At 50.6% G+C, this 13,801-nt stretch overlaps 5 protein-coding genes across 6 annotated transcripts; 1 reads left to right on the forward strand and 4 right to left on the reverse strand.

Moving 5' to 3' along the window:
- Nucleotide 1: 1 nt before the first annotated feature.
- On the reverse strand, nucleotides 2-2,864 carry LOC6493780 (zinc finger protein 225). The gene is made up of 3 exons (XM_001958382.4): nucleotides 1,836-2,864; nucleotides 1,164-1,777; nucleotides 2-1,109 (listed from the first exon to the last, which is right to left on the reverse strand). The coding sequence occupies exons 1-3, from the start codon at nucleotides 2,737-2,739 to the stop codon at nucleotides 39-41; spliced, it is 2,589 nt and encodes an 862-aa protein (XP_001958418.1). The 5' UTR covers nucleotides 2,740-2,864; the 3' UTR covers nucleotides 2-38.
- A 210-nt stretch (nucleotides 2,865-3,074) lies between these two features.
- On the reverse strand, nucleotides 3,075-5,839 carry LOC6493779 (zinc finger protein 26). The gene is made up of 2 exons (XM_001958381.4): nucleotides 4,823-5,839; nucleotides 3,075-4,769 (listed from the first exon to the last, which is right to left on the reverse strand). Exons 1-2 carry the CDS (start codon nucleotides 5,694-5,696, stop codon nucleotides 3,304-3,306), a joined length of 2,340 nt encoding a protein of 779 aa, XP_001958417.1. The 5' UTR covers nucleotides 5,697-5,839; the 3' UTR covers nucleotides 3,075-3,303.
- A 938-nt stretch (nucleotides 5,840-6,777) lies between these two features.
- Nucleotides 6,778-9,756, reverse strand: LOC6493778 (zinc finger protein 91). The gene is made up of 2 exons (XM_001958380.4): nucleotides 8,670-9,756; nucleotides 6,778-8,613 (listed from the first exon to the last, which is right to left on the reverse strand). Exons 1-2 carry the CDS (start codon nucleotides 9,601-9,603, stop codon nucleotides 7,058-7,060), a joined length of 2,490 nt encoding a protein of 829 aa, XP_001958416.1. The 5' UTR covers nucleotides 9,604-9,756; the 3' UTR covers nucleotides 6,778-7,057.
- Nucleotides 9,757-10,102: 346 nt separating this feature from the next.
- Nucleotides 10,103-12,664, forward strand: LOC6506173 (zinc finger protein 14). Its single transcript, XM_001958379.4, has 2 exons — nucleotides 10,103-11,006; nucleotides 11,060-12,664. Exons 1-2 carry the CDS (start codon nucleotides 10,349-10,351, stop codon nucleotides 12,481-12,483), a joined length of 2,082 nt encoding a protein of 693 aa, XP_001958415.1. The 5' UTR covers nucleotides 10,103-10,348; the 3' UTR covers nucleotides 12,484-12,664.
- On the reverse strand, nucleotides 12,659-13,658 carry LOC6493777 (splicing factor 3B subunit 6). Of its 2 annotated transcripts, XR_001408942.3 has the most exons (4): nucleotides 13,427-13,658; nucleotides 13,242-13,360; nucleotides 12,886-13,176; nucleotides 12,659-12,826 (listed from the first exon to the last, which is right to left on the reverse strand). XR_001408942.3 is itself a non-coding variant. In XM_001958378.4 (3 exons), the coding sequence occupies exons 1-3, from the start codon at nucleotides 13,442-13,444 to the stop codon at nucleotides 12,948-12,950; spliced, it is 366 nt and encodes a 121-aa protein (XP_001958414.1). In that variant the 5' UTR covers nucleotides 13,445-13,658; the 3' UTR covers nucleotides 12,659-12,947. The 2 variants fall into 2 exon arrangements, 1 of the variants encoding a protein (XP_001958414.1); XM_001958378.4 differs by having other exon boundaries at nucleotides 12,659-13,176.
- Nucleotides 13,659-13,801: the final 143 nt, after the last annotated feature.

Genomic DNA, 13,801 nt, shown 5'->3' on the forward strand with positions numbered 1-13,801 from the left:
AAGATCCAAGACTCATTCCCCGCCTCTGATGTGAAGTCTCACACATGGTCTATCTTTAAGTCGTCGAGGTTGGAGCCCTCGGCATGAGCCTTCTGGGCGTAATAGCCGTCGTAGGAGCTCTGCACTCGATCGATCTCCTGCTGATGCTGGAGCCGATGGAGTTGTTCGTGGGCTGCCTCCTGGATGCGACGGCGCTCTTCGTCGGCATGCCGCTTCATCTCGTTCTCCTCGATCTGTTGCGCCTGAAGTTCTGCGGAAGCTGCTGCTCTTTCTGCCGCCGCCTCCTTGTATTCATCGTACGAATGTAGGTTTCGATCCGTCTGCTCCAGCTTGTGCAGCGAGGAAAGCTGTTCCTTGGCCGCTTCGGCGATCTCTTTCCGCTTAGCCTCCGCCTGCCGCTTGGCCTCCCTCTTGCTCCGCTCCTGTTCTTCCAGCTCCTCGCGCGCTGCATAGAACTTGGAAGAAATCACCGGCGGTCGATTCTCGTGGGTGCGCTGGTGGCGTTTCAACGCCGTTTCTTGGCGGAAGTGCGTGCCGCAGGTCTTGCACTCGAAGGGCTTCTCGCCAGTGTGGATCCACTCGTGGTGGCGCAGGGTCTGCGCCTTTGCAAATCTCTTGGGGCAGAAGCGGCAGGCGAAGTCCTTCACCTTTTCGTGGATGATCTTGTAGTGCCGCTTCATGTTCCCAATGTTGTTGAATCCCTGCCCACAACCCGGGCAGATATGCTTGCCCTCCTTCTTGGTAAAGTTGACTTGCGGCGACCACGAGGGCACAGAAACAGAGGGTATCGGATTCACAGCCGTGCCCGCTAACTGGGCGATGTCCACCCGCTCAACCCGGCGCGGATCTTTGGGTATGGTGGCCACGGATTCGGCGCACACCTTCAACAGCTCATCGGCAGCGTTTTGGGAAACTACGATGGGTTCTGCGGTAACTCCTTCGACCGGAAGTCCTGAGAGATCGGGGCTGTTCAGCAGTTGATCGCCAGGAGTTTCACCCATTTCCACCTGCCGCTGCCGGTAGGTCTCGATGGCCCTGAGCACCCGTTTCTCGTGCGTCTTGAGGTGCTTTGTGAGGCTCTTCGGGTACAAGAATTTCTTTCCGCAAACCTAGGGATTTAAAATTATTAAATCAAGTTAGAGCAGTGGAAGTCGCTTACGCACCTTGCACTCGCACCGCTTCTCCCCCGTGTGGGTCATCTCGTGGATCTTGCAGGCGTGCGACTTGCCAAACGTCTTGCCACAGTACTGGCATGCGTAGTTTTTGATCTTCTCGTGGACTATCTTGATGTGATTCGCCAGACTCTGCTTGTTGTGCGAGGCATGCTCGCAGATGTGGCACTTGAACTTCTTCTCCTGCGTGTGCGTCAGGATGTGTGTGTTCCATTCCTGCCGCGTGGTCTTCCCCACTCCACAGTACGGACACACGTAGTTCTTGATTCCGGCATGCCGCATCAGATGGTCCTTTAAAGCGCTGTTGATCACAAACCGCTTGCCGCAGATGTTGCACGGGAAGGGCAGTTCCTTGCCGTCATGCTTGTACATGTGCTTCTTCAGAGCCATTGGGCACCGAAACACCTTGTCGCATTCGGTGCAGGGGTAATCCCTAGGCGGAGCCGCTGCCTTGGAGATTCCGTGCGCCTTCTTCATGTGAAAAGTGAGAAGGCGGATGCGGGGGAATGTTTTTCCACACCCATCCACGTTGCAGGAGTGCACTTCCGACAGCTCCGTGTGGGCATGGTCGATGTGCAGCCGTAATCCTCCAGCGGTTGTAAAACCTACAAACAGTAGTCAAGATTACTTTTTGTTTTAGAAGAACATATTTCAAGAACTCACCTTTCCTGCAACTCTCCACTGTGCACTGGAAGGGCAGAAGGTCGTTGTGGTGCTTCATGTGCTCCTCGTAGCGAATCGCCTTTTTGAACTTCTGGTGACAGATGTGGCAGTCGATGATGCGATGCAGGTGGCGCTCACCAGGCGGAATTTTCTTACGCTGGCCCTTTGACTTTTCCCCGTCCTCATCCTGGTCATCCGAACAGGAGAGGAATTCTTCCTCCTCCTTCTTGGCCGACCGGCCTCCTTTCGGCCTTATCGCCGGCTGGGTGGCTGCCTGACTACCCCTGACCCGTTGCGCCAATGGCATGTCGTCGTCGCTGCTGTTGGGATCAAAGTCCACGTCTTGGTTGTCACTCTCCTCCGAGGAGTCCCCGGCAAATAGGTTTATCAGATCCGCGGAGTCCATTTCGTCTTGCTTCACAACTTTCTCCACCAGCTCAGCCTCCTTGTCAACGTGCTCCAGCATCTTGAACACATCTTCCTCATTCTCAATCAGCTCCATTTTGTGATCTAGCAGAGGGTCGAAGTTAATGCGATCCTCCTCCTCCTGCCCCACCAGCTCTGCTTCATTGCCAGCCACACTTAGGACATCGAATGTCTTCATTTGCGCAGTGGACGGCGGGCAAAAAACATTCCTGGCCACCATGTCCTGGAACTTCCGCACGGAATCCACGCAGAGTTTCTGGAACTGGTGCATGTCGTCCAGCTTTGTGTAGCAGATGAAGCACAAGCATTTCGGGAAGCCGTCCTGCGGCTCCACCGCCAAAGAGGTGCACACACATAGCTTCTTGGCCAACCCCGGCTCATGGAACAAATCATGTCCTCCCGATCCGTTGTCGGGCAGTCGGTTTAGGCAGATCCGGCATACTGAATGCACCGAATATTGGGAACGCTCCTGCTCCATGACGCCTATGGTCCAATGTTTAATATCCAGCGGCCAGTGGCCAGAAAAGACAGAAAATCTTCGCCTTTCGCGTTTTACGAACCAAAACACAGTATAGTGATGACACTCTATTTAGTGATGACAGCACGTAAGGGATGTCATCTCTAGTCTGCCTATCGGCTATCGATAAAAAGGGCTCCAGGTTTAAATTGATTTTCAAGTGAATGATTCTATGAAATTAGGTTTATAATTTGATAAAAATTGATCACTTTTAATAATAAGAGTGAAAACCATTAAAGCCCCGGCTTATGTGCCAACTCTTAAATTTTTTTTGGTTCAAATATGAAACAGCAAAGTTAGTTAAATAAATTGTCACTTATTATTGAATGCATTAATGTGCAAACTCAATGATCTGAGCGAAAAATAAAGTTTACATAGAAAATTGTTTAAAAACCAGGCGTTCAAAATACGAAAACTAGTTGGTAATCCTTAAAGACCTATAACGCATATGTCCTTCACAGAAAAACACAATAGAAAAGAGCAGACACGGGCTGCGAAAAGGGAGAATTCTCGCCGTCCATGTTCTCAGACGTGGTCCAGCTTCAGAGCGTCCACGGATGTACCTTCCGCCTCTGCTTTTTGGGCGTAGAATCCGTCGTACGTGTTTGTCTGTTTCTGCAGCTTGTTGAGTTGCTCGAAGGCCGCCTCCTGGATTTTCCGTAGCTCCGCCTCGGCCTTGCGCTTTGCCTCGTTCTCCTCGATCTGGTAGGCCAGAAGTTCTGCCGTGGCAGCAGCCCTTTCGGCAGCCGGATCCTGGTACTGCTCGAAGTTCTTTGGCTGCTGTCGCTTCACCGATGTGCTGCTTGTCTCCGATTTGGGGCCCGTGGGCTCCTTGGTTTTGCCCGGTGGACGTGGAGGCTTGTCGTGCACCTTCATATGCGTCTTAAGCACCTGCTCCTGGCGGAAATGCTTGCCGCAAATCTTGCACTCGTACGGCTTTTCGCCCGTGTGAATGTATTCGTGGTGCCGGAGGTACTGCTTCTTGGCGAATCGTTTTGGGCAGAAGCGGCAGCAAAAGTCCTTCACCTTCTGGTGCACCACCTTGTAGTGTAGCTTCATGTTGCTGACGTGGTTGAAGCCCTTGCCGCAGTCGGGGCACATATGCTGGCCCTCCTTCTTGGTGAAGTTCACTTGGGGCGACCACGATGGCAGATTGACCGAGGGTATCGGATTGGCCACTGTGCCCGCCAACTGAGCAATGTCCACGCGTTCTACGCGTCCCCGCAAATGCGGACTGGGCTTGGCAATCGTCGTAGAGGCGGACCCGCCAGCCGCGTCGGTTGCCAGAGGATTGGGAGTCGGCTGCGTCTTGGGCAGATCCCTCTTCTCGTGTGTCTTCAGATGCTTGGTCAGGCCCTTCTCGAACAGGAACACCTTTCCGCAGATCTTGCACTCACAGCACTTCTCGCCCGTGTGGCTTCTCTCGTGGATCTTGCACGCGTGCGACTTTCCAAACGTCTTGCCGCAATATTGGCAGGCGAAGTCCTTCCGCTTCTCGTGCACCACCTTCACGTGGTTGGCCAGGGCCTGCTTGTTGTGGGAGGCGTGGTCGCACAGCCGGCACTCGTACTTCTTCTCCTTGGTGTGCGTCAGGATGTGCTTGTTCCACTCCTGCCTGGTGGTCTTGCCCACGCCGCAGTAGGGGCAGACGTGATTCTTGATGCCAGCGTGCCGGAGCAAGTGGTCGCGCAGAACACTGTTGATGGGGAAGCGCTTGCCGCAGATCTCGCAAGCGAATGGCAGCTCCTCGCCCGTGTGCTTGTACATATGCTTCTTGAGGGCCGTGGGGCAGCGGAAGACCTTTTCGCATTCCGTGCAGGGGAAGTCCCTCGACGGAGTGTCCACCTTGTGCACCCGCTTCATGTGGAAGCTCAGCAGCACGGGCCTGGCAAACGTTTTGTTGCATCCCTCGTAGGTGCAGGGATGCATGGCCGAACTCTCCGTGTGGGCATGCTCCACATGAACGCGTAGGCCGTTGGCGGTGGTGAAGCCTGCAAAGAGGATCAATAAACAACTAACTTCATTGATTGCTAGCAAGTATTACCTTTCCTGCAGCTCTCCACGGTGCACTGGTAAGGCAGGAGGTCGTTGTGATGCTTCATGTGCTCCTCGTACCGAATGGCCTTCTTGAACTTCTGATGGCAGATGTGGCAGTCGATTAGCCGGTGCCGGTCGCGCTCCGTGGCAGGAATCCGTTTGCGTTTCGGCTTGTCCCTGGTGTCGTCGTCGTCAGAGTCTTCCGAGGAACTGGTCTCGTCCGACTCCTCGTCCCGCTTGACGGCTGGCTTGCTCTTCGCCTTGGCCTTGCTGGCGGACCCACGAGTAGATACTCGGGTGCTCCGTTGGGCCAGCGGAATGTCGTCGTCACTGCTGTTCATCTGGAACTCCTCGTCCTGATCGTTGTCGTTGCCACTTTCGAAAGAAGAGTCCTCCGGCTGGATGCCGAAGGGTTGGGCCATCTCCTGCTTCTCAACCTCGTCGAGTTCCTTCTCCACCGTCTCCAGCATCTTGAATACATCCTCCTCGTTCTCCATTATCTCTATCTTGGAGTTGAGCAGGGGGTCGAAGTTAACGTTGTCCTCCTCCTCGGGGGGAAGATCCGCCACTGCTGCACTGGGGTCCAGGGCATCGAAGTTGCTCTGGCAGGCGAAGGCGTTGCTGGCCACCAGGTCCTGGAACTTCTGCGCCGAGTCCACGCACTGCTTCTGGAAGTCGTGCAGGTCATTTAGCTTCGTGTAGCACACAGTGCAAAGATTCTTGGGGAACCCGTCCGTCTGCTCCACGGACAGGGAGGTGCAGACGCAGAGTTTTTTCGCCAACCCGGGCACCAGGAACAGGTCGTACGCGGCCGTGTTATCCAGTGTGGACAGGCAGGTGCGGCACACCGAGTGAATGGAGTAGTGACTCCCCGCGCTCATCGTGGAAGCTCAATTTGCGAAACTCCAAGTTTTGTAAATTTCAATTTCTGAATTAAAAAGGTTCTGCGCCGAGTCGAGAAAAAAAACCAATACCATTTGTGTGTACTCGCGTGCATGTGTGTGAGTGCTCGTCAGCAGTTTGACTGCCCAGAGCGACGAGTGGCAGCTACTCGCTGCCCGTTTGCGCAGCTCTAGCACCCACACATATATAAAACGATTTGTTTTGCTTTTTTAACATACACACTAAAACGCACATAGGTATGTACATACTTACATCCCTGTTGTACTGAAATTCCGTTCACCGCACATTCATGGCCGCCACAACAAATATTGTTTCAAATAAAATAAACTAAAAATAGAATACCTAATCTCTGCTGCTGCTGAAGTTCAAAGATTCGATAATAATTATTAATTTTCAAAAATTTTCTAATGACTTTAAAATTTTTTAATGTCTATTGATAAAAATTAAAAATGGGATTATGCAGTAAGTTTTAAATAAAATTACAATTTTAAAATGCATCAGTCCAGATTTAAACTTCATAAAGGCCAGAAGGACTTTTTTTTTATAAAATTAGAATTTTTTTTATAAAATTAAGACAAAGTTTCCGAACTGATTCAGCGGTGGTCAGGACTTCGCAGGGGTGACTCATAAGTGATTCAAGGGTGAGTGGTACTGACTGTATTTGTACATATGCATATGTATGTATGTTAAATTAAGACGACAAACCAGGCTTATAGGAATTTATTATAAGAAAGATGTTACCACTTATTTGAAAATATGAATATCATAGACTTATAGTCTATATGTATATTGTTTTCAATTTTAAAAATTTATACTTATTGTACCCTCCATGTATGTATCTATGTATATTTGTACATATAAGCATAAACAAACGATTTAAAAAATCAATTTTTTCCAAAACGAAACAAATTTCAAAGCATTTCCATGCAGAACTATTTTAATTATTCTGATGCCGTAGATAATTGCCTTTTCCCTGATTGTTATCTCCAATTATGAACATTTTCCAAAACCCTTTCAAAAAAATGTTTTCTGAAAAATGAAAAATAAGAAAACTATATGTATATTTTAGGTAGTTTTTAATCCATTACTCTAAGTAAGCACGGGAGACATTACACGGAAAACATAAAATACATATATTGTATGTATGTATATATAAATGTACGTAAAAATAATAAGTTTTTATATCATAATGCATAATTTCTCGAATAATTGAGGGCGATAATCTGATCCAGATAGAGAGCGATTCGAGGCGTCCCTGAAAGCTTCCGGGCGGGGGCGATGGATGCGTTTGTGGTTAGCGAGCGGAGGACGAAACCGAATCCGAAACCGATCCGCAGTCCTAGACATGATCGATCTTCAGAGCGTCCACACTGGTGCCCTCCGCCTGGGCCTTCTGCGCGTAGTAGCCATCGTACGAGGTGGTGGCCTTGATGATGTCCTGCTGCTGCTGCAGCTTCGTCAGCTGCTCGCAGGCGGCTGCCGCGATCTTCTGCCGCTCGATGTCCGCCTTGCGCCTGGCCTCGTTCTCCTCCAGTTGGTGTGCCAGCAGCTCCGCGGTGGCCGCCGCCCGTTCTGCGGCTGGGTCCTGGTACTGGTCGTAGTTCCGCGGCTCTGCATCGGGTTCCAGCTTTCTGAAAGTTATTTGCGTGGGCGCACTGCGCTCGGGTACATGCCGCCGGTTCGGCTTCTCGTGTGTCTTTATGTGCTTCTTGAGCGCCGTCTCCTGGCGGAAGTGCTTGCCGCAGATCTTGCACTCGAAGGGCTTCTCCCCGGTGTGGATCCACTCGTGGTGGCGGAGAATCTGCGCCTTGGAGAACCGCTTGGGGCAGAAGCGGCAGGCGAAGTCCTTGACCTTCTCGTGAATAATTTTGTAGTGCAGTTTCATGTTCCCTATGTTGTTGAAGCCGCGCCCGCAGCCCGGACAGATGTGCTGGCCCTCTTTCTTGGTGAAGTTCACCTGGGGCGACCACGAGGGCACTGATACAGACGGTATGGGATTCACAGCGGTGCCCGCCAGCTGTGAAATGTCCACCCGCTGGACACGGCGCGAGTTCTTCGGCTTGGCAGGCGCTTCGGCGGGCCCGCCGCCGCACGCCTTCATCATGTCTTCGCCGGAACTCGGCTGCAGTTGAGTGAGACCCGTAGGATCGGCTGGCATCTGGCCTGGAATGGGAATGTTGAGCTGCTGGCGGTGCGGCTCCGACGGCGGCAGATCCCGCTTCTCGTGAGTCTTCAGATGCTTCGTTAGGCTCTTGTCGCAGAGGAAGATCTTGCCGCATATCCTGCACTCGCAGCACTTCTCTCCAGTGTGGCTCCGCTCGTGGACCTTGCAGGCGTGCGACTTCCCGAATGTCTTTCCGCAGTACTGGCAGGCGAAGTCCTTCCGCTTCTCATGCACCACCTTGACGTGATTGGACAAGGCCTGCTTGTTGTGGGAGGCGTGGTCGCACTGCCGGCACTTAAACTTCTTCTCCTTGGTGTGGGTGAGGATGTGGGCGTTCCACTCCTGCCTGGTGGTCTTGCCCACCCCGCAGTAGGGACACACGTGGTTCTTGATGCCGGCATGCCGCATAAGGTGGTCCCGCAGGGCGCTGTTGATCACGAACCGCTTGCCGCAGATGTTGCAGGGGTAGGGAAGCTCCTCGCCCGTGTGCTTGTACATGTGCTTCTTGAGGGCAGTGGGACAGCGGAAGACCGTGTCGCACTCGGGGCATGGGAAGTCGCGAAGCGGAGCCGCCGCCTTGGTTATTCCGTGCACCTTCTTCATGTGGAACGTGAGCAAGCGTACGCGCGGGAAAGTCTTCCCACAACCCTCGGCGGGGCAGGGATGCACTTCAGACAGTTCCGTGTGGGCGTGGTCGATGTGAATGCGCAGCCCATTGGCGGTGGTGAATCCTGTCAAGCGATACGTGTTTGAAATGCGATTAACAACAGTTCGACGGCAGACTTACCTTTCTTGCAGGTCTCCACCTTGCACTGGAAGGGCAGCAGATCATTGTGGTACTTCATGTGCTCCTCGTAGCGGATGGCCTTCTTGAACTTCTGGTGGCAAATGTGGCAGTCGATGATGCGGTGCAGATGACGCTCGTCGGGTGGAATCCGCTTCCGTTTCGGCTTCGAGGTGCCGTCGCCGTCGTCATCAGAGTCGTCTGATTCCGAGGAGTCGCTTAGTTCGTCCAGGTCCTCTTCCTCCACGGGTTTCTTCTTGGGCCTGCCTCTGGGTCTGCCCCGGGGCTTTCCTTGAGCCATCTTCGGAGCTCCCATGGCCGATCCGGGTCCAGTTTCTCGCATGCGCTGGGCCAGCGGAATGTCGTCGTCACTGCTGTTGGGCTCGAAGTCCAGGTCGCGATCGTTGTCGTTGCCACTTTCGAGGGAGGACTCGTCGTCGAACATCTTCAGGGAACCGCTCGGCTTCTCATCCTCCTCCTCCTGCTTCTGCACCTCCTCGGCCTCCTTGTCCACGTGCTCCAGCATCTTGAAGACGTCCTCCTCGTTCTCGATCAGCTCCATTTTGTGGTTCAGCAAGGGGTCGTAGTTGATGTGGTCCTCCTCCTCGCCGTGCAAGTCCTGCCCAGCGACGCTGGGGTCCAGAACATCGAAGCTGCTCTGGCACACAAAGGCGTTGCTGGCCACCATGTCCTGGAACTTCTGCACCGAGTCCACGCATAGCTTCTGGAAGTCGTGCAGGTCATTGAGCCGAGTATAGCACTGGGTGCAGATGTTCTTCGGGAACCCGTCCTGCGGCTCCACGGACAGGGACGTACACAAGCAAAGTTTTTTCGAGAGTCCCGGAACTAAATACAGGTCGTAGGCGGCGTCGTTCTGCAGGTGATTGAGGCATATCCTGCACAAGGTGTGTATCGAATAGGTGCGCGCCACGTCCATCTTGGATTCACTGACGCGACACTCCGGATCGATTAATTTTCCTCAACTTTTTGCGTTTCTGCGGCCAAAAGAAATAAAAAATAATATTGACACAGAAAAAATTGTATACTCGTCAACGGGCCTATGGGCGAGTGGCAATAAGACATGCCAACGAACTACTCGCTCAATACGAATGTTCGTTTGTTTTTATTTTGAAAAGTTGGCAGCTCTACAAACTAAAGGCATTTAACCTGTGGGTGCCATAAAAATTAATTTTTTTATTATATATGATTGGAAAACGATTATATTTTCATGATTTAAAAAAAAAAAACTCAAGCAACAACTAAAACCGAAATAATTTTCCCATCAACAACAATATTATATGCATATATAAATATATAAATATCCAAAAAATATTTTTTAAAAACTTAATAAAATTTGAAATTATTGTTTTTTTTTAAATTTGGTTTTATTAATTTATTGTACAAAAATTGGTTAAACCTAAAAGTGCATAGTTTAAAACAAATTTTTTTTTATGTTAATTAAACTCTTTTATTTTTAATTTAAAAGGTAATTATTAAACCTTTAAGTTGAAAATGTTTTATGCTATATACGCAAATAAAAATAAAACAATTATGGTCGATTTAAAAACCTCTTTTCAAAAGAGGGTTAAGATATAGGTGTAACTCGGTCACACTGGCCACCCCACTGTAACTTGTTTGTTTTTTGTAAGCTCGGATTGGAATCTCCCGTAGACTTGGGAGACATGGAAAACAGGGAGTACCGGGTGCCCGGTCGCGGACTTTGTCGGATTTGTCTTCTCGACTTGGAGCAGGCTTTTGGGCACGATTTGTTCGTGGATCCAGAGCTGGTTAGAAAGTTCACAGTTTGCACTTCCCTGGAGGCTGAAAAGCAGGATGGATATCCCAGTATCCTTTGCGACAGATGCTACGGGAAGCTGAACGAGCTCCACGACTTCCGGGAATTGTGCTTGGCTTCCAGGCAGCGCTTTAAAGAAATGTTGGCTAGTAATTTGGTGACTTCAGTGGAAGTATTTGAGCCTGTGAGGGAGGATTCTGAAGCGGAAGAGCAGGGCAGCTTCGATCCGCTCTTAAATCATAAACTGGAAGTAATTGACAACGAAGAGGAGGTGTTCAAGATGCTGGAGACGGTGGATAAAGACCCAGAGGAGCATCGAATTCCGGACGAATCTTCCAACAATGAAGAGGATGAAGGCGAAGATGGGGAGGAGAAGCCTCTGCCCAAGCGACAGTACAATCCCAATAGAGAGCGCCTTCGCCTCCATCTTATTACATGTCCCATCTGCCACCAAAAGTTCAAGAAACAATCCAAATACGAGGAGCACATGAAGCATCACAACGATTTGTTACCTTTCCAGTGCTCGGAGGAAACTTGCAAGAAAGGTATGTTCGAATATATTTCTTTATAAACAGAGCATAATGAACACTTATTACAGGCTTCACTACTGCGGGTGCACTGCGTCTTCATATCGACTATGCCCATACGAAAAAGTCCAGCGAAATCCCCTGCACCGTGGAGGGTTGCAGGCTCCTCTTCCCGCGCCTCCGTCTACTGACGATTCACCTGAAAAAAGTGCACAACCAGACAAGAGTGAGTGCTCCTCGTGGGGATCAGCCTTGTCGCGAATGCGGGATGGTCTTCCGTTGCCCGGTGGCGCTAAAGAAACACATGTACAAGCACACGGGCGAAGAGCTGCCGTATCCGTGCAACATCTGTGGCAAGGGCTTCCACATAAACAGTGCTTTGAAAAATCACCTTCTGCGGCATGCCGGGATTAAGAACTACGTGTGCCCCTATTGTGGAGTCGGGAAAACCACCAGGCAGGAATGGAGCAAACACATCCTCACCCACACGCAGGAGAAGCAGTTCAAGTGCCACGTCTGTGATCACGCCACCCACACCAAGAGAGCTTTGGACAGCCACGTGAAGATTGTCCACGAAAAGGTCAGGAACTTCGCTTGCCAGTATTGCGGGAAGACTTTTGGGAAATCGCACGCTTGCAAGATTCATGAGATGACCCACACGGGGGAGAAGCGCTGTGAGTGTAAGGTCTGCGGCAAGAAGTTCCTCTACACAGAGAGCCTGACCAAGCATCTAAAAACTCACGAGAAGAGCATGGAACGAGCTTTGGAAACCTATCGTCAGCGGCACGGCGAAGAAGACATTACCGGAGCCCAGGTGGACGCGGATCAATTGCTGAAGGTTTGCGCTGAGTCTGTGGCGACCATACCCAAAGATCCAAGGCGCGTGGAGCGAGTAGATCTGGCCCAGCTGGCGGGGACAGTCGTGAATCCCATCCCTACGATTCAGCTGCCGCCAAGCGAGATGCCCACACGAACGAAATTCGTTCAGAAGGAAGGCATGCACCTATGCCCAGGCTGTAGTCAGGGATTCAACAATTTGGGGAACATGAAGCGCCACTACAAGAGCGTGCACGAGAAGGTAAAGGACTTCGAATGCCGCTTCTGCGCGCGTCGCTTCGCCAACTCGCAGTCTTTGAAGCAGCACGAGTGGATTCACACCGGCGAGAAGCCGTATGAGTGCAAGAACTGCGGCACTCACTTCCGCCAGGAGGCGGCTCTCATCCGACACCAGAAGGTTCACGACAAGAGACCCCCAAAACTCCCAAAGCCGCACAGGGAAATCACGGACAAGGCGCGCCAGAAGGCCATCCAGAAATGTGCCCACAAGCGGAAGGCAGAAGCCCTCAGAGAGGAGATTGCCGTAGTGGCCAAGGAGGAGCTAAAGGATCTGGAGAAGCAGCGGGCGCTCGAAAAGCAGCAGAACACCTATGAGCAGTATCAGGCAGCAGCAGCCGAGCAAACCACTGGAGGTTCCAAGACCACTGGAGGGTCATAGCAGATCACATATTACTTCCACTAATGGCTCTCTTCCCAAGCGACTTAAAACTTCCAAAACAATTGGAAGTCCTGTACGACTGTTAATATTTAACTACTTCTTAATTGTTAACTTAGTTTTAGGAAAAAACATATATTTTGGCAAACATAGGCCAGTTAAAAACTAAAACACTTGATTGAGAGTTTTGCGATTTTTTTTATTTTTTACTTTTACTTGCTTGTTATTTTGATGAGAGAGTGGCGTTATGTCGTCAAATGATTGCAAACTGCCGATGCCGGCGGTTCATATGATAGATGGATGATAATGAATAGTTTCAAACGATATAAAATGCGATCAAAAAAATCTACAAGTAGATAGCAAAAATTTTGTATACACTTAAATGGAGCAGAATGTTCCCTTTACAGTGGAAAGTGTCTTATGGGGCAGATGTCATCCGCCCGCCGCTGGAGAGGATGATGATGGTTTTAGGGGGCCTCGGGTGTCTTCAGGTTGTACTTTGCCTTGATGTTGTTGAGCTCCTCCTGCTTCTTGTCCATGTCCACGCGCTTGAAGGCCTTGTTCGACTGGTAATAGAGCACCACCAGGTAGCGGTTGCACACGTTGAACCCAGACAAATGGTCGCAGGCGTTTTTGGCGTCAAATATGTCCTCGTAGACAACAAAGGCGGTGCCGCGGGTCTCTGGAGTGTTGCCTCTGCAAAATTCCGTACAAATGATATAAAGAAAACGAATTTCTTCAGGCAGACGCTTCCAACTCACACTCGAATCTGGCGGATGGCCCCAAATTTGCCAAAAATATCGTACATCTCATCGGAGGTGATTTTGTACGGCAGGTTTCGCACATACAGCAGCCGATTCACCTCCGGCGGCAGGCGGATCTGCAACACAAAATTGGAATTCACATTAATTAAATGTCCTTTGTCCGGAGTTTAGTTTTCTCTCACATGGTTGCGCTTATTCATGTCCGATCGGCTCGGAAGCTAAGAAGCAACAAGGCAAGCTACTTTCACTCTTTCGTCTGGAAAGCGAGACGCGGCTTTGTCTGACCCGGGATGAATGTCCTGAAGCGTGCGCTTGGTCCTTTGTTTAAAATTAATGACCTCTTCTGTCTGGCCTCAAACCAAGCAACACAAACAAAATTGACACTGGGGTGGCGAATGCGGTCAGTCTAAAACCGCGGAATGGTCACATCTCAGGGGTGGGAACGCATAAGATATGACCGTTTCGCAAAGAATTCTAATGCGTTGGCTTACCCAAAACATGGTTAATTTAAGCTATTTCTTAGTTTTCTAGTGTTTAGTGGAAAAATGGTATTGTAC

Source organism: Drosophila ananassae, chromosome 2R (assembly GCF_017639315.1).
Source record: "Drosophila ananassae strain 14024-0371.13 chromosome 2R, ASM1763931v2, whole genome shotgun sequence".
In the NCBI taxonomy this organism is placed as follows: domain Eukaryota; kingdom Metazoa; phylum Arthropoda; class Insecta; order Diptera; family Drosophilidae; genus Drosophila; species Drosophila ananassae.